Source organism: Schistocerca serialis, chromosome 8 (assembly GCF_023864345.2).
Source record: "Schistocerca serialis cubense isolate TAMUIC-IGC-003099 chromosome 8, iqSchSeri2.2, whole genome shotgun sequence".
NCBI lineage: Eukaryota > Metazoa > Arthropoda > Insecta > Orthoptera > Acrididae > Schistocerca > Schistocerca serialis.
This window is the reverse complement of record NC_064645.1, coordinates 215,463,149-215,483,728: the sequence shown is the minus strand read 5'-3', so window position 1 is coordinate 215,483,728 and position 20,580 is coordinate 215,463,149. Positions and strand designations below refer to the sequence as shown.

Here is a 20,580-nt window from a genome sequence, read left to right as displayed (position 1 = left end):
AATATGGACTCAGCATTTTTGGGAAGAGGACATAGGCGATACATCAGTTTCGTCATTCCGTATTAATGAAGACGCTGGATTACGAAAAAACAGCCTTCTCACATCACATACTTCTCTTCTTGATTATTCGAAACGGGTAATAGATAGTTACATTAACGAGGGCGTCGTATTACGGGACCAAATACGCCTTTAAGACCAGAAAAACGTCTGTAAATGCGTCCCTCTCACTGTGTTATTCACTGCTTATTTACTGCTTAGAAGAATCGGAGCTACTAATATAATGGCGCCGGCTTCAAAGCAATGTACATCGTTAAGTCTGTAGCGCCACCTCGTCTTATTGCATCTCCCTGTATCGTATTAAGAAACTGGTGTTACCTCTGATATTGGTTAGAGATAACGTAAGGATACGGGGAAGTTGATGTCGCGGAACATGAATTCTTTCCAATTCAGACATGATTCGATCCTCACTAAAGATTGATATTAAATTATTTACAGCCATTGTAAACTCCCAGTCATTCTTAGTTTCTGGAAGAGTACAGTCGTCTTAATAGAAAGGTGTCTGTATACTTGCAGTAATAAAAATGATAAAGTGTTAAAGTGCCAACTTGTGTACCACGTTCTTATTGCATTCCTTCCTGTTCCGAGACCGTGAATCCATATATGTTATAAAAATGGATGTATGTATGTGTGTATTTGTGTATGTCGCACATTTCCTCCTAAAGCAATGGACCGATTTCAACCACCTTGGTGCACCTATCCCTTACCCCTTACGATGAGGCAACAAATCGCTGAAGTTTTAATACGTTTACTCTTTACTGCTAAGACATTCCTACAGTCGAGTCAATTTATCCCTGACATCTGGCTCCGCTTTTGACAGCATTCAACTGCGGAGCGCAAACGGGTGTAGGCGGAAACAATATCTGTGTATATGGCTACGAGGGGCGTTTGAAAAGTCCGTGCAAAGTCCGAGGGATTGCACCACCGGCACGTATCGAGGTCGTGTTTAGTTAGTAGCATCTTTGGAAAGAACTCACTCCAAGTTTCAGCCATATTGGTCTATTTCTTTGTGTTTGGCATTCATGTGAATCAAGGAAGTCGAGTCATTTCGTAAACTTTCCCGGCGTGATAACAGCTAATATTCTTCACGGGTTTGCAGCCGACGACATGATCCGGCTGCAAATCAGAGAAGAATATCAGCAAGGAAGTCGAGTGATTGTCAAAAAATGGACGAAAAAGAATTTCGTGTGGTGATTAAACATTACTTTATCAAAGGCAAAACGCCTTAAGAGACTAAAGAGAATCTTGATAAACAGTACGGTGACTCTGCACCTTCGATTAGAACAGTTTATAAGTGGTTTCAAAATTTTTGGAGTGGCCAAATGGGCACAAGTGATGCTGAACGTTCTGGACGCCCTGTGAAGGTTACGACTCCAGAGATCATTGATAAAATCCACGATATGGTGATGGATGACAGAAGAGTCAAGGTGCGTGAGATTGCTAGTGCTGTGGGCATCTCGAATGAGCGGGTACATAATATTTTGCATAAACATTTGGACATGAGAAAGCTATCCGCAAGATAGGTTCCGCGATTGCTCACGCTTGACCAAAAACGGAATCGTGTGAAGTGTAGCAAGGATGGTTTGCAGCTGTTCAGGAAGAATCTGCAGGACTTTAAGCGTCGTTTCGTCACTGTGGATGAAACATAGGTATATTACTATACTCCTGAGACCAAACAACAATCTAAACAATGGGTTACCAAGGGAGAACCTGCACCAAGAAGGCGAAGACCATTCCTTCGGCCGGAAAGGTTATGGCGACTGTCTTTTGGGATTCGCTAGGGATAATCCTCATCGACTACCTGGAAAAGGGTAAAACTATTACAGGTGCATATTATTCATCGTTATTGGACCGTTTGAAAACCGAGCTGCAAGAAAAAACGCCGGCGATTGGACCGCAAAAAAGTCCTTTTCCATCACAATGCATCAGCACACACCTCAGCAGTTGTGGTCGCAAAATTAATGGAAATAGGATACCAACTCGTTCCTCGTCCCCCTATTCTCCAGACTTGGCTCCCTCACACTACTGTTTGTTCCCCAATTTGAAGAAATGGCTGGTGGGACAATGATTTTATTCAAACGAGGAGGTGATTGCAGCAACTAATAGCTATTTTGTAGACTTGGACAATTCACATTATTCGGAAAGGATCAACAAATTAGAACAGCGTTGGACGAAGTGTATAAGTCTAAAAGGAGACTATGTCGAAAAATAAAAAAAGGTTTACCCCAAACACGTAAGTAGTTTTTAGTTTTGCACGGACATTTCAAACGCCCCTCGTATGAATAGACGTTGCCAGAAGCAAGTTTACAAAATCGCGTCGGAGACATGCGGAGCAGCTACGTCCTGCATACAGAAACTGTCTGGGATCATCTTATACCGAATCTGCCGCATAATTTCAAAGGTGTTTTCACGAATACATGGAAATGAAATTTTTTCGATATTACACTACCAAGTTCACTTTTTGCTTTCGTTTCTACTGAAACATTGGTACAATGAATACCCGGGCAGTGCTGAGTTTATCAGCCGGTTATAACAGGTATCTTACGAAATATTAGTAAATTCGCATTACCTCTGGTGTTGGTCAGAGATTGCGTAACGATACCGCGGAATCGTTGGCGCGGAATATGAATCCTTGCTAATACTGTCATGACTCACCGGGCACTAAAGAATATTATAAAATTAATTACGGCCATTGTAAAATCTCATTCATACTTAGTTTCTGGAAGAGTGCAGTCGCCTTTATACAAATATATATATGTATTCTTCGCAATAATAAAAATGATTTAAGTATTAAAGTGAGCAATCGTAGGTAGCGTTCTTTTTTCAGTCTTTCTATTTCAAAGATATGGATAATTATATAAACTCACGGTCATCACTAAGAGTTCACAGTGAATTCAGAAATAATATTATATGATTGAATTCGACCGTGTCTGGAACGGCAACTACCTGAGACGAGAATTCAATGCTCGTACTAATACGGTAAAAGGAGAACCTGCTGCCTTATCCATTACTTCAAAGATTATCTTTTATTATAATAATATTGAAAAGAATTAAATTCCTGACTTGCCGCGTGCCACCAGATAATGCAGGCGAGAGTAATATCTGTTCTTTCGTCAGAATATAATCCGATTCGAGAGTAATATCTGTTCTTTCGTCAGAATAAAATCCGATTATACTCGTAGAATCATTTATTAATTTCTTTATCGATGACTTCTTGTCGAGATTTCGCCCCAGGCTACTGGAATTTGCTTTAACATCTCTTTTATTTGTAAAATCATTGCTTTCAGTGCAGGATACTAAGACATATCACAGATTCTCTATATCTTTAAATTAAGAGACAGCCTTTTGGAGATGCAATTGTTTTCATCTACATCTATACCCCGCATACCACCAAACGATTCGTGCCGGAGTTCACGTCACGCTCCACTGATTCCAGTCCAAATACTGTTGAGTGGAACCATTTTACGCTCATAACAACCGCACTTGAGACAGATATCTCTTCTGTTTGAGCCGCGGCAAGTCGATACACAGCTAAACTCGATAGCTGCCCTTCTAGTGAGTTGTGCATAACACGGACAGTACTTAGATCTGCGTTACTTCAACAGAGGGCAGAACAGTTCAACGTTGATCAAGGAGGTTTTACTAGATACTCGAGCGATACCAGTTCGCATTGCTGACTACTTGGTAATAACACAGTGACTCTGCATACTGGCTTCACATTTGTCTTTGAAATTGCTCTGATGAGGCTGCTATGTAACCAACATTAAAATTACAGTTAATGCGATTTAGACTGGTACATTATATTCACTTATTTATTTTGGTCATCTGTCTTCTGACTGATCTGATGCTGACAGCCACTAAAACCTCTCCTGTGCCTACCTCTTCATCTCAGAGCAGCGCCTGCACTTTATGTCCTCAATTGTTTTTTGAACGTATTCCAGCATCTACCTACAACTGTTTCTCCTTCACATCTAACTGAAGTACAGTGAAAGGCATTCCTTGGGTACTGACCTCATGTCCTGTAATCCTATCCCTTCTTTTCGTCAGTGTTTTCCTAATGTCCCTATCCTTATCGATTCTGCACAAAACCTCGTCATTCCGTATTTCATCAATCTACGTCTACATCTACACACGTACGCCGCAAACCACCATATGGTGCATGGTGGTACTAATTACCTTTACTGGCTCTGAGCACTATGCGACTTAACTTCTGAGGTCATCAGTCGCCTAGAACTTAGAACTAATTAAACCTAACTAACCTAAGGACATCACACACATCCAAGCCCGAGGCAGGATTCGAACCTGCAACCGTAGCGGTCACGCGGTTCCAGACTGAAGCGCCTTTAACCGCACGGCCACACCGGCCGGCTTACCTTTACTGTTCCACTCGCAAGTAGAGCGAGGGAAAATCAACTGTCTGAAAGCAGTTCAGCAGTAGTGCCTTACGAAAAGAACGTCGTCTTCGCTCCAGTGATTCCCATTTGAATTCACGAAGCATCTCCGTAATACCTGCGTGCTGATCGAACCTACCGATAACAAATCTAGGAGCACGCCTCTGAATTGCTTCGATGTCTTCCATTTATCCGCCCTGATGGGGATACCCAGTACTCAAGAATGGACCGCACTAGCGTTCTATACGCCTTTTTCCTTACGGATGAGCTACATTTTCCCAAAATTGCCCCAATAAAACTAAGTCGAGTATTCGCCTTCCCTCCTACATGCCTGACGAACTCATTCCATTTCATATCGCTTTGCAACATTTCACCTAGATATTAGATGGATTTGACTGTCTTAAGCTACACCATACCAATGTTGCAAATTGTTTTTCCTACTCATCAGCATTAACTTACATTTTCCTAGATTTAGAGCAAGCTGCCGTTCATCACACTAACTATAAATTTTGTCCGTCATCTAGTGTACTCCTGCAGTCACCCACCCAACGACGACACCTTCCCGTACGTGACCGTAAATTGCTGCTCATCCTGTCTTCTGATTATTTATGTACATAGAAAATAATAACGGTCCTATCATACTTCCCTGGGACACTGCTGACAATATCCTTGTCTCTAATGAACACTTATGGTCGAGGACAACGCACTGGATTCTATTCCTTAAGAAATCTTCGAGCCACTCACGTATCAGGGCACCCATACCGTATTCTCGGACCTTCGTATACAGTCTGCCGTGGGGCACCGTGTCAAACGATTTTCGGAAATGTAGGAATACGGAATCTGTCTGTCTGTTCTCCACCCATGATTTCCAGAATATCGTGTGAGAAAAGGAGAAGTTGAGTTTAACACGAGCGATGCTTTCTAAATTAGTGCTGGTTTATGGACAGAAGATTTTCTGTCTGATGGAAATATATTCTATTGGAACTCAGAATGTGTTTACCCACTTGTAAACATCCTTCTTTAGTACCACATCTCAAACGCTTCGATTTTCGTCTTTTCGAACTTTCTCATAGTCCATGGTTCTCTTCCATTCAGTGCTATGCTCCAAATGTACATTTTCAGAAATCTCTTCCTCAGACTATCAAAATGAGGTGGATATTTGATACTAGCAGACTACTTTCGGTCATGAATGACCTCTGAGCCTTAGCTAGTCAGCTTTTTATATCTTCCTTACTTCGTCCGTCACGTATTACGAGGGTCGTTGCGAAAGCAAAGCCTCCTATTTTTATTCATGGAAAGTACAGGAGATACATGAATCACAACAGCACAGCTAAATAGAGCAATATTTCGGCTGCAGACTGCGCTTTCGCCAACGATAAGCCAGAGCCTGCATGCAACGCTTGTAAAAATTGAAACAAGCTGAGGCTAACCACTTCTTTACAGCTTTGACAACAGTATCCGAGTCTGAAAAATGTTCGCCTCGTAGTCCATCTTCCAGAAGCCCACGGAGATGGAAGTCTGAAGGCGCTAAATCGGACCTGTACGAATTTTGCAGTGTGCTGTGGGGCCTGGCGGTGTCATGTTGCAGGTGAAAGCTGGTCATTTTCTTTGGCCATACCCTGGAAATTCGGGCGTTCAGCTTAGTCAGTGTCGTCTTGTAGCATGCTGAATTGACAGTTTCTCCAGGCTCCAGGACAACCAAAGGAACCACTACCTGGCTATCCCAGAAGACTGTGCACATCAGTTTGCCTACAGACGGCTTTGTCTTGAATGTCTTCTTTGACACTGAATTCGCATGTCACCATTCCATAGACTATCTTTTGCATTGTGGCTCGTGGTGGCGACACCGTCTCATCTACGGTGACGTCACCTTCAGCTTCATATTGATCCAGCGGATCCCTACAAATTTCTATTCCATGAATATTTTGTTCTTTTGTAAACATACGCGGGACCCATCTCGCACAGACTTTGTAATAACCAAGATGTTCTAACATTGTTTCCAAGACATTACAGACGAAATTCAGCTGTGGACACAATTCTCTGGTCGTCACCGCCGATCAGCACGCATGAATTGAACAAGACGCTCTTCGTTCCGAGGGATGACAGCTGTGCACGGTCGACCGCCCCGTGGCTTGTCATGAATACCCTTTTCACCGCCGTAAAATGCCGTACCCATCGCTTTACATTGCTCAAGTCTCCGTACACCTTTAGCAAGCGTCCATGAATAACAAACGGCGCAATTTCTTCTGCAGTGAGGAGTTAAATCACACATCGCTGTTTTATTCACGTGTCCATATCAGACTCTATTTTAGAACACTGCTCTGCTAGCGCCAGCTACCGCAGAACAACGAAACTACCTGGAAATGAAGGGTTCAAGCACTAGCACTACACCAACGACATCTAGTGCGGACATTCAAAGTCACCACAAAAACTGGAGGCGTTACTTTCGGAACGACCCTCGTATTTGCTTTCGAAGTCGCACAACGCCTTCTCTTCGCCTACTTCGCGATTCTGAATTTTGAAGTAAATTTTACCGCTAATGGTTCAAATGGCTCTGAGCACTATGGGAGTTAACATCTGAGGTCATCAGTCTCTTAGCACTTGGAACTACTTAAACCATACTAACCTAAGGACATCACACACATCCATGCCCGAGGCAGGATTCGAACCTGCGACCGTAGCAGTCGCGCGGTTTCAGACTGAAACGCCTAGAACCACTCGGCCACTCCGGCCGGCTTTACAGCTAATATCGTTTTTGTTTCCCCTCTTTGGTTTCGTCTTCCTCGGTGTAATCTTAGTCCATTGTGTTTGCTCATAAGACTGTTCACTGTAGTTCCACAGGTCCTGCTGTTTTACGTTTGTTTCTGAGAACAGCAGTGCCATAATTGAATGATATCATTGATGTCCTTTCACCCTGAATTTTAATCCCGCTCCTAAACCCTTCCTTTATTTCCGCAACTGTTTCTTTCATATTTAGACTGAGCGGTATAGGCGAAGCATCTCACACTTTTTCTTATCCGTGCATTTTTCTCTCGGTCTTAAATTGGTAATCGCTGACGTTCCAGCACGGCGGCAAAAATTCTCGATACGCTGTTGGAGTAAAGGAGGCCTTTGCTGACGACGTCGGTGTTCCTGTTGGCAGGTGTGGAGCAGCAGCAGCAGCAGCAGCAGCAGACGGTGGACACTCGCCGCCACTCCTCGCTGAGCGACTCCATTCCCGACAGCAACGTGCTCAGGAAGGTGGCCAGCCTCACGCTAGACAAGGGCACGCTCGAGCAGAGGGTCAACCGGCCGCGCTTCGTCCCCGAGAAGCTCGACTTCCAGATCTACCAGAAGTTCGAAGGTAAGCGCACCTCTTACTCAGCTGCGAAAGCACGCTAGGGATGCCACCTAGGGCTGGACAACTTCTCTCGGAGGGGGGGGGGGGGGGGGGTACGAATAAAGAAAACAAAAATACACTCCTGTAAATTGAAATAAGAACACCGTGAATTCATTGTCCCAGGAAGGGGAAACTTTATTGACACATTCCTGGGGTCAGATACATCACATGATCACACTGACAGAACCACAGGCACATAGACACAGGCAACAGAGCATGCACAATGTCGGCACTAGTACAGTGTATATCCACCTTTCGCAGCAATGCAGGCTGCTATTCTCCCATGGAGACGATCGTAGAGATGCTGGATGTAGTCCTGTGGAACGGCTTGCCATGCCATTTCCACCTGGCGCCTCAGTTGGACCAGCGTTCGTGCTGGACGTGCAGACCGCGTGAGACGACGCTTCATCCAGTCCCAAACATGCTCAATGGGGGACAGGTTCGGAGATCTTGCTGGCCAGGGTAGTTGACTTACACCTTCTAGAGCACGTTGGGTGGCACGGGATACATGCGGACGTGCATTGTCCTGTTGGAACAGCAAGTTCCCTTGCCGGTCTAGGAATGGTAGAACGATGGGTTCGATGACGGTTTGGATGTACCGTGCACTATTCAGTGTCCCCTCGACGATCACCAGTGGTGTACGGCCAGTGTAGGAGATCGCTCCCCACACCATGATGCCGGGTGTTGGCCCTGTGTGCCTCGGTCGTATGCAGTCCTGATTGTGGCGCTCACCTGCATGGCGCCAAACACGCATACGACCATCATTGGCACCAAGGCAGAAGCGACTCTCATCGCTGAAGACGACACGTCTCCATTCGTCCCTCCATTCACGCCTGTCGCGACACCACTGGAGGCGGGCTGCACGACGTTGGGGCGTGAGCGGTAGACGGCCTAATGGTGTGCGGGACCGTAGCCCAGCTTCATGGAGACGGTTGCGAATGGTCCTCGCCGATACCCCAGGAGCAACAGTGTCCCTAATTTGCTGGGAAGTGGCGATGCGGTCCCCTACGGCACTGCGTAGGATCCTACGGTCTTGGCGTGCATCCGTGCGTCGCTGCGGTCCGGTCCCAGGTCGACGGGCGCGTGCACCTTCCGCCGACCACTGGCGACAACATCGATGTACTGTGGAGACCTCACGCCCCACGTGTTGAGCAATTCGGCGGTACGTCCACCCGGCCTCCCGCATGCCCACTATACGCCCTCGCTCAAAGTCCGTCAACTGCACATACGGCTCACGTCCACGCTGTCGCGGCATGCTACCAGTGTTAAAGACTGCGATGGAGCTCCGTATGCCACGGCAAACTGGCTGACACTGACGGCGGCTGTGCACAAATGCTGCGCAGCTAGCGCCATTCGACGGCCAACACAGCGGTTCCTGGTGTGTCCGCTGTGCCGTGCGTGTGATCATTACTTGTACAGCCCTCTCGCAGTGTCCGGAGCAAGTATGGTGGGTCTGACACACCGGTGTCAATGTGTTCTTTTTTCCATTTCCAGGAGTGTAGTTTACTACAAATATATGTAATACAGGGTGTCCCACATAAAATCGGTTGGTATCACGCCCGACGTTAAAGTAACAATGTGGTAGATTCTCTTAAGGATTCGAAAGGGAAAGTGCAAGATCCCCTCTCTTCTAAACTGATACTGTTATTACTCAGCTTAGCCGCGAGTCCATAGAGGGTGGTATATGTGACGCACAGTATAACTGGTCAGCATTTCCACCCGAAATTTGCGAGTGTAAGTCGGACCTTCCTTGATCCGCCTTGGTGGGTCGTGTCGTCGGATTTCCTCCAACCTGTGAGCGGTGCAGCTGTAGTAAATGTCGTCCCGCGCAGATTCTTCATTGGCGCATTGGATGTCCATTGGCGCATTGGATGTCTCTGTCGGCGGAAGCTAATTATCTGAAATTGCAATCGATCAACTTTGGGGTATCTATTTACTCGAAATTAACATTCAGAATGCCGTAATATCACTTTTATTCCTATTAGATCAATAATGAAACACTCATGTCACAAACTACTCGTAACCGAGAGCATGGCTACCATCGAACAAGACAGGAAGACCTCTTAACGCCGACTGCCGACTTTGGCGCGCAGTCCGTATCTCTTACTAGTTTCGTCACAGTTCGTGGATTTCCGATCAAGTTCGTACTTACTAAGATATGCATTTGTTAATGAATGGGTGTGAATTTTAACGAGACAAAATTATGATAAATAGTTTTAAACATCCAGCGGCTCCTCCTAGTATTCATGTTGTCATAAATGACTTTAATTATTAAATATAAATAAGCAAAATCGGTGACTTTGGCGCCAAGATGGCGGTACTTTCCGTCATGCATATTTCCCAGGCTGACGCTTGTTGCTACGGTGCAGCACCGAGCCCCATCCACTACGCGCGACATATGGTCGCTTCGTCACCTAGCCAGCCAGCGTGGGAAATGCTCTCCGACTCATGGCCGGCTACGGACTACAGCACTTCCTAACTATCGTGAATACATCAATAAGAGACAATAATTTATTAAGAACGGTAAAAATGTCCTCCTCCCGTAAGAGGCACCTTACAAAAGGCAACCTGTGGAGCTGCTCAGGATAGAAGGTGTGGTAAGCGGCTGAGCACGGTAGCTGAACATTTATTGGTTTACTTGGTTCACAGAAAATTCATACTTTCTCTTCCTTAAAGCATTCAAACCAATAATCCTATAACATTTATGATGATGAAGTCCCATACTCCTTGACAGAGCGTAGGGGACGATGCTACAGACCCGCACCGCTGCACTAGGCAACGTCCCAGCTCAGGTGGTTTGCCATTGCCTTCCTCCGACCGTAATAAAACATTAATATCATGCAAATTTATTAGAATGTAAAATCTTTCAAAACATTTAAAGGCAATTACTGATACTCTAAATTACCCAAAATTTTATTTCTATCTAACATTAGAGCCAATAACCATTTTAAAAAATTTGCAATGATCCAAGGTATTTAGAATAATCACTGAAATTCTAGATTGCTCAAGTTTCCTTTTCTTTAAACTTTAAAGCCAATAACCTGAAAAATTTAAAATCTTTCAAAGAATTTTTTCTAAACCAAATAAGCTTCAGAAACTTTTTCATGTTAGTGGACCGTAACTGCCCATAGGGATACTGACATGAGAATGACTTAACGCCAGTTCAACTAATTCGATTGTGAGAAAACCAAAGTTACGGTAGTTGTAGAAGAATCAACAACAAAATTTAATTACAATTGCGGGCCGGAGTGGCCGAGCGGTTCTAGGCGCTACAGTCTGGAACCGCGCGACCGGGCATGCCTCGGGCATGGATGTGTGTGATGTCCTTAGGTTGGTTAGGTTTAAATAATTCTAAGGTCTAGGGGACTGATGACCACAGCAGTTAAGTCCCATAGTGCTCAGAGCCATTTGAACCATTTAATTACAATTCACTGAAACATAACATGCACTAATGCGCCACACACAAACGAACCTTTCATCAGCGTCAGATACATCAGTACGTGGCTTATTGTACTACAGTCCCAAGCTAAGGACCAACTCTGTAAACGATTAATTGTCTCTATCAGTCTTAACTTTACGCTCACCCTGCCTCTTGAATATGAGGCAAATTGGAACAATACTGTCAAACCTTGGTAGGATTGATTGACAACTTTAGAATCACAGAAATAATTAACTTCCTGACATGCAAAATTCGGCCATTGCAACCTGAGAACATGTATCCACATTCACGAAATACCCCGAAGCAGACGTCACTTCTCTGGAATATTAGGCACACAGTTCAAAATGGTTCAAATGGTTCTGAGTACTATGGGACTTAACATCTGAGGTCATCAGTCCCCTAGAACTTAGAACTACTTAAACTTAACTAACCTAAGGACATCATACACATCCATGCCCAAGGCAGGATTCGAACCTGCGACCGTTGCGGTCCCGCGGTTCCAGACTGAAGCGCATAGAACCGCTCGGTCACAAAGGGCTGCCGCACACAGTTCAACATGATTTACATGCCCCAGAAAGTTTACAAAAAAATGGTTCAAATGGCTCTGAGCTCTATGGGACTTAACATCTGAGGTCATCAGTCCCCCTAGAACATAGAACTACTTAAACCTAACTAACCTAAGGACATCACACACATCCATGCCCGAGGCAGGATTCGAACCTGTGTCCGTAGCGATCGCGCGGTTCCAGACTGTAGCGCCTAGAACTGCTCGGCCACCACGGCCGGCAGAAAGTTTACATCAGAAGGGTATTCGATTAGCCACACATTCATGGAAACTTGCAGAACACTGCCAGGGTAAATTTTGTGACAGTACAATCAATGATAAGCCTAAGTCGCTCTTCGGCGGAACATCCAATTTGATGTGTTCCGGAAGAAATAGGAAAAGGTTCAAATGTGTGTGAAATCTTATGGGACTTAACTGCTAAGGTCATAAGTCCCTAAGCTTACACACTACTTAACCTAAATTATCTTAAGGACAAACACTCACACCCATGCCCGAGGGAGGACTCGAACCTCCGCCGGGACCAGCCGCACAGTCCATGACTGTAGCGCCGCAGACCGCTCGGCTAATCCCGCGCGGCTAGAAATAGGAAAAATGATCCCAAGACTCGCTAACCGTAAACAGTTCAATTTACAGAATGAACCTGCACGGGACCGGAGTCGATCACAGACGAACGAATTACTGTTCCAGCCAAGGCGAATGACGTAGTTCAGAAATCTTCAACTTTTGTAGTCCTGTCTTCCTCAGTTGCGTGTAATTTACGGTATGTTGATAATTTTTACTTATGGACCGTCTGACAGCAACTGAATAAGACACAATTTTAGTGCCATACGCGTTTCGCCTTAATTTTCTGCAAGGCATCATCAGTGGCAGGTTGCGTGGACAATGTCTTTCATTTTACAATGTCTTACATCCTGTTGCATTTTTGGTGTTGTTCTTCTTCTCATGAATGCCAGTTTACGGTTTTTTCCCACATTCTACAGCACTATGAACTGAACGCTTGTTTCAATGCAATGTTTTGGTTGCACTGTATTGAAACAAGCGTTCAGTTCATAGTGCTGTGGAATGTGGGAAAAAACCGTAAAATGGCATTCATGAGAAGAAGAACAACACCAAAAATGCAACAGGAGCGTAAAATGTAAGACATTGCCCACTTCAACCTGCCACTGATGATGCCTTGCAGAAAATTAAGGCGAAACGCGTATGGCACTAAAATTGTGTTTTATTCAGTTGCTGTCAGACGGTCCATAAGTAAAAATTATCAACAGACCCAGTTCAGATTCCAAACTGAACGCCGACGTTCACCAAAATCAGTAGGAGTGCGAGGCACTAGTTCAGATGTGATCCCCGCCATCTGCCAACTAAACAGCAACCTTCGGTCCGTAGACCCACCACTCGGACGACGCCGTCGCTGGCGTAGCACTTTCCGAACTTGCAGTCCACAACTGTAAGTCCAGTCCATGAACGATGGCCGTTCGCGCATGTCGAGGCACGGACGGAAATTGCATACTTGACGATTCAAAGCGACAGTTGCGATATGCGCATGCGCGTGCTTCCCGCTTGAAGAAAGCATGTATCCTGCAAATTATGTCTCTCGCTTGCTTATACAGAATTTATCACTTACCACTGAGACGTAGTTGTGTCCTGCTCATCGAAAATCGCGCCAGGCGGAGTACTTTCGCTTCGCGTCGAGTATTTGCGGTGGCGCTTTCGGTTTGGCGCGCTGCTTGTATCGCTAAAGCCCTCTGGCGGGAGGTGGAGCAAGTGTAAGGTCGCGTGACGTTCGAGGAGTACGGTGACGGAGAGAGGTGGTGGCGCGAGCGGTGCCCTGTTGTTGGGGGTCGTCAACTGGTCGCCACGTGCTTTGGCCGACCTCTTGGCTATCAGGGGCGAAGTCTGCCTTACCCGCATGTACGTGGCTTATGAAGCTTAGAAGCCGTGGCGCAGGAGATCAGGGCGTGGGACCGTATGTCTTCTTATCGGCCGTTGAAACCACTGGCAGCGGTTGGCTCTGACGAGCATTTGGAAGTGCGACGTGTTCCCGGCGCTGGGGTGGAGTGTGAGAAGTTTATATACACGAGGGCCGTTCAGAAAGTAACCTCCGGTTGATTTAAAAAAATACACCAAGTTAAATAAAAATATTTTAATATATACATCTTACAACTACATCTTTGCACAATTTTTCTACATAGTCTCCATAGCGATTGAGGCACTTATCGTATCTCTTCACAAGCTTTGAAATTCCTTCTGCATAAAAATCACCCGCTTGTGCCTGGAGCCAGCCTGTGACCGCATCTTTGAGCTCTTCGTCGTCATCAAACCGCTGTGACCCGAGCCATTTCTTCAAATGCATGAAGAGGTGATAATCACTTGGCGCCAGGTCTGGGCTGTAAGGTGGATGGTTGATAACGTCCCACTTGAAGGACTCAAGAAGGGCCGTTGTTCTGCGTGCAAAAAAACGATACCGGAAGTCAGCATACCACGGCGTTTGTTCTGTATAGCCCGTCGTAACTTTTTTATTGTTTCACAGTACACGTCTTGATTAATGGTCGTACCACGTTCCATGAATTCAACCAACAACACCCCTTTGGCATCCCAAAACACCGTTGCCATCAGTTTTCTGGCAGAAAAATCTTGCGAGGCTTTTCTTGGTTTGGTAGACGAATTTGAATGTGCCCACATCTTTGATTGTTCTTTTGTCTCAGGGTTCACGTACGTAATCCAGGTTTCGTCACCGGTCACGATTCTGTTTAACAATGGTTCTCCTTCGTCCTCATAACGTGACAGAAAGTCTAATGCAGAGGCCATTCTTTGAGTTTTGTGGTGGTCGGTAAGAATTTTGGGCACCCATCGTGCACAGAACTTACGGTAACCCAATCTTGCTGTCACTATCTCGTACAAGAGAGTCTTAGAAATCTGTGGAAAACCAGTAGACAACTCCGACATTGAGAAACGTCGATTTTCACGAACTTTTGCATCAACTGTCTGAACGAGTTCGTCAGTCACCAATGATGGTCTACCACTCCTCTCTTCATCATGAACGTTTTCTCGTCCACTTTTAAATAAACGTACCCATTCACGGACAACTCCTTCACTCATAACTCTTGGTCCGTACACAGCACAAAGCTCACGATGAATAGCTGCTGCAGAATATCATTTGGCTGTAAAAAACCTTATGACAGCACGCACTTCACATTTGGCGGGGTTTTCTATTGCAGCACGCATTTCAAACTGCCACAAAAACTAAACTAGCGCAGGTATGACGTTCACTCGACCACGGCTTGATGCCGACTGACCTGTTGAGTGCGTGAACGCACAGATGGCGTCGCTACTCCCCCCACAACCCGCACTGTGACCAATCGGAGGTTACTTTCTGAACCGCCCTCGTATATATATATATATATATATATATATATATATATATATATATATATATATATATATATATATATATATATATATAAGAGAAGGTTTTCAGGTTCTAGTGAAGCTTAAGAGTTTCTTCACCAGTGGTTTTGTTGGGGTCGTCCACGGGAATATGGTAATTGTTTCTTGGTCGGGCCGTTTTCATTCACACCTCGATTGGGTGATTTAGGGTCGGTGTCGCGGGTCTCTGTGGTTCGGAGTCTGTGCAGGCACCGCCCTTGCTACATCTTCTGGTTCTTGTAATGGAAGTTTTGGGGCTGATCTGCTATGGCCCTGTAGACCACCAGTAACTATTCCGCCTATTGTGATTTGGGCCCCTTTACACGTTCGATCCCTCACCGAGTTAAGAATTTTTTTTTTTTGGGGGGGGGGGGGGGGGGGAACTGCCTTTAATGTGAAGGTTGGTGTGCTGGCTTATTCACATTTATCTTGTAACAAATATAAGTTATGTAACTGGCGAGAGACAACTATTTTTGCCTAGTATAAGCTAGCTACTTAAAGACTTTTTTTGTTTTTTTTTTGGAATTGTTCCCTTATTGATATAACAAGTTTATAATCTTCTTATTTTTAACGTCAAACCTTGCAATCCTTTACATAGAGCTGTTTTTTAAAAGAGTTTTTTTTAACCTTTGTCTTCTCATTATTGGCAAGTTGTTAAGTCATACTTGGTAATCTCCTTTTCGTAATGAAAATTGTCAAGGTATTTGAAATTGTTTTGAATTATTTTTTTTCAAGAAATGCCAGACTTAAAAATTTATTACTGAGAAATCCTTTTAAAATAAAAGATAACCTTATCAATTTGTGTTTCTTCACCAGCACCTCCTGGCCTCTACTTCCACGATAACGTTTTTGGAATAACATGTGTACTTAAGTAGTTGTTTGTGAATCGCCCTAATTGACCGTTCAACCACCACCATCAGCAATGACAACTCGCAACAAATGAAATATAAAATCACTAAACAATTCGCTACGATCACGTTGAATGCCCGCATTAGCTAAGGCATTCGCAGCAGCTTCCGGAGTATGCGTGACGTAAGTGCGCAAAACAAGCCTAACTCCACCGCCATCGTTCGTGACTCCAACTATAGCGTGCGCCCAGCACACGCTGCACGACTACTCTGCCCTTTGTCGTCCAGTTCACCAGTCACCACAGGCTCGTCCGACGCGCACTTGAAACTGCTATCCGCGCGTGGCGTCTCTGACCACAGAGCAATTTTTCTTTGTGTAAAGGCGCGCTGACGCCAGGAATCGATACGGCCACATGTACGCATCGCAGAAATACGAACCGAAAATCATACGACAGTATCACAATGAACTAACAAAAAACGAACAGGTCCATAAGAGACGCTGGAAGTGGTGGCTGTTGTGGACTGGCAAGACAGCCAGTCCACAGTGACGGGTAACCGAAAGGCACGCGTTTAAGCTCACGCAGGCTGGCGTGTGGTCTGGAACAGTTAAAGGATTTGAGTCTAGCAAATAAAGTGCGTAGCTGTTGGAATACTTAACTTTGATCCATAATGGGTGAACATCGGTCTGACGGTACATGCATCACAAGATAAATAGCAAATGATAATGGCGCCTTGCTTGGTCGTAGCAAATGACGTAGCTGAAGGCTATGCTAACTATCGTCTCGGCAAATGAGAGCGTAATTTGTCAGTGAACCATCGCTAGCAAAGTCGGCTGTACAACTGGGGCGAGTGCTAGGACGTCTCTCTAGACCTGCCGTGTGGCGGCGCTCGGTCTGCAATCACTGACAGTGGCGACACGCGGGTCCGACGTATACTATCGGACCGCGGCCGATTTAAAGGCTACCACCTAGCAAGTGTGGTGTCTGGCGGTAACACCACAGTGGCCATGGGCAAAGAGGCATCGCTCACTTCGTATGATAACAGGACCAGCAATACTCTCTAATTCTGCATGCGTGATGTTCTTAATTTCTCTAGTAATATTCTGTTTAAGACCGTCTGTTGTGAGAGTATTTTCAGCATACACTTTGCTTTTTAGGGCGTCACATAAATAAAAATCACAGTGTCCAGGGACCTTTGGGGCCAGAGGCCTATATTGACATCAGGGACTCGTTTGGTGATGTGGGCCGTACTTCGGTTGGATGTGCGAGCGCCTGTTCCATCCTGTTGGGATACTGCATACAGCTTCTCCGCATCTGTTAATTGTGCATAGAAAGAGATGATGTTTGGCACTGTTTAAGGTTTAGCTGGAAAATGTGGGACCAATAACGCACATGCTGGACAATACACACCAAACACTTACGATCTCAGAGTGGAGAGTTTCTTCGCGCAAACTGTGTGGGTTGTCCTGCAACCACTATCTAGTCAGGGAGTTTACATAACCTGACAAATGAAAGCAGGTCTCATCCAAAAAGAAGTAAAGCGAGGGGTCCAAGTAACCGTTAGCAATTGATGTTAACAGTTACCTGTAGTTACAATAATAAACTCTTTTCTTCTGATCAGATTTCAAATCTTGCACCAGTCACTTACGATAGGGTTCTAACTGCGATTCTTATGGCATACGATGACACGATGTACGAGATACATTAACCTGCTGCGGTAACCTTCTTACCGACTTGCAAATGTCCATCCGAATTCTGTCGGTAGTTTCAGGGGTCCTCACTGTCGGTCGCCTGTTCCTCTGCACGGTCTGAAAGCATTCTTGTACAGATCCTGAGCAGTGCTGGTCGTGGGGAGTTTCCTACAAGGGTACTTCCCTTGAAACATTTCTTTACGCTCCATGATGGAGCCTGTCTTTTTGTAACACTCCGCAATATCAGTTCTCTGTTTTAATGTGGGCCGGCCAGGGTGGCCGAGCGGTTCTAGGCGCTACAGTCTGGAACCGCGTGACCACTACGGTCGCAGGTTCGAATCCTGCCTCCTGCATGGATGTGTGTGATATCTTCAGGTTAGTTAGGTTTAAGTAGTTCTACGTTCTAGGGGATTGATGACCTCAGATGTTAAGTTGGTTGGTTGGTCGTTTTGGGGAAGGAGACCAGACAGCGTGGTCATCGGTCTCATCGGATTAGGGAAGGATGGGGAAGGAAGTCGGCCGTGCCCTTTCAGAGGAACCATCCCGGCATTTGCCTGGAGTGATTTAGGGAAATCACGGAAAACCTAAATCAGGATGGCCGGACGCGGGATTGAACCGTCGTCCTCCCGAATGCGAGTCCAGTGTCTAACCACTGCGCCACCTCGCTCGGTCAGATGTTAAGTCCCATAGTGCTTAGAGCCATTTGAACCATTTGGAATTGTCTGACTGCTGACAAAATACGAAATTGATCATCTCGTTAACTTTATTTAATGTGTTATTAATAAAAGAAAGATACATACTTTTAAAGACCAGCAAAATACTGAAAATTTCCGGAAACTTACTTTGTGCGAGGTGTCATGACATAACGGCTCGCTGATAAATAAAGATGATGGTTATTCAGAAGTCACCTTCAGCCTGCAAACGTTCCTTAGGAATATAACCAGATGCATTATGTACGTCAAAGTCACTAATTTTCCAGCATGTTTTGAACGTTTGCCTCACACTGCTTTCACCTGCTTCCGCAGAACACTTAAGAGGTTAGTGTCTGTTATGTCCTACATACTTTTTATCAACAGTTTATCCAGAGCGAGATTTTCCCCCCTGCGCTACACCTCTTCTGTTTAAACTTCCGTTGTGAGGCGCATCTCACCTTTTTCCGAGAAGACCTCTCCTTCGTCTGTAAATGAAATGTGTTCACCCTTGCGAATATATGGACAACCATCAGCTGTATGAAGGAATGACAATGAAAATTTGTGCCGGTTCGGAACTCGAACCCAGATTTCCCGCTTATCGAGAGCGGCCGCCTTTCCATTTTTATTTATTTATTTATTTATTTGTGTTTGGTCGTTGCGGACATGACATGACATCCGTTCAAGTTCGTGTGTTCATCCTTCCATTCAGTTTTTTTTTTTATTACAGAGACCAACCAGCTCTCTGACCGAACACGCTGAGCTGCCGTGCCGGCGTCAATTATGTGTCTACAGCTTATACTCGTACATTCAATGTGTACATTATAGTACAGGAGAGATGCGGACTGCTCCACTTCTGTAACAAATCAACAATACGAACTCCTAACAACAACAAAAGAAAGTCTTCTCCTTTCCATTCGTGTTTGTAGCATACGGATCTGCTATTTAAACGGGAAATGAATTTTTAAGAACCTTTACAGGCAATATAATAAGTTCAATTCAAAAATTAGATAAAAAAATAAAAAACCTCCAAGAAAACGTCCAACAGTATCAATACTGTTTCATATTTTTGAATTCATATTTTTTGTTGCTCTTTGGTGCTTCGCCAACGGCCTTGCTGCAGTGGCGACACCGATTCCCGTCACATCACCGAAGTTAAGCGCTGTTGGTCTTGGCTAGCACTTGGATGGGTCAGCATTCGGATCTACCGAACGCTGCTGGCAGGCGGGATGTACTCAGCCACTGTGACGGCATTTGAGGACCAACTTGACTGAGAAGTAGCGGCTCGGGTCACGTAAACTGACAACAGCTCGTAGAGCTGTGTACTGAACACACGCCCCTCCGGATCCCCATCGAGTGACGCTTAGCGGAAGAGGATGACACGGCGGTCGGTCGGTACCGTTCCCCCTTACTAGCCCTGTTCGGACGAAGTTTTTGCTGCGTCATTGCCCCATCTCTTTCAGAAAATTCAAGAATTCGCCACAGCTTACAGAAAAGTTCACTTCTATATGAAGGTCTTTTTCACTAAGGCCGATTCCTTTCTTAAGGTCATTGGTTCTTCATTACACTGTAGATTATTTCAATAAATGTGTTACTGGTAGGAACTGAAAATATATGTGATACAAGCCTAACAACTGGGAATGGAAGATGTCTACTGTGGTCTGCCACGTATAGAAATGTAGGCTACCCAAATGTGGTCTTTTGCTTTACTTTTTTAAGTCCAGCATATGCATTCCGGAAATCACAGAATTCATTGTATAACTGATTTCCATCTAGGTTGAGATTCAATTTGTTGGTAACCTTTAAAACGTGGAACTGCTGCGGGTCATAAACTTGAAGAAGTAAGGAATACCAACAGCTGCTCTTTTAATAAAATATAGAAATTGCGCGGCCAGATTCGACACAATATTAGTCTCATCTTCAGGCCCCTACACAAACTGAATGGTGAAATCTAATCCTCAGTGCATAATGACAGGTACCATGTACATTCATTGGTCTCATAGATTTTTGCCGGCCGGAGTGGCCGAGCGGTTCTAGGCGCTACAGTCTGGAGCTGCGGGACCGCTACGGTCGCAGGTTCGAATCCTGCCTCGGGCTTG

General features: G+C 45.1%; 1 protein-coding gene across 1 annotated transcript in view; it reads left to right on the top strand.

Annotated features, from left to right (window-relative positions):
• LOC126416933 (formin-2-like) overlaps positions 1 to 20,580 on the top strand; it is a 361,208-nt gene that overhangs the window by 218,114 nt on the left and 122,514 nt on the right. The window contains exon 4 of the mRNA XM_050084813.1: positions 7,591 to 7,791. Within this exon, the coding sequence (XP_049940770.1) occupies positions 7,591 to 7,791 (201 nt within the window). The remainder of the gene's footprint in view (positions 1 to 7,590; positions 7,792 to 20,580) is intronic.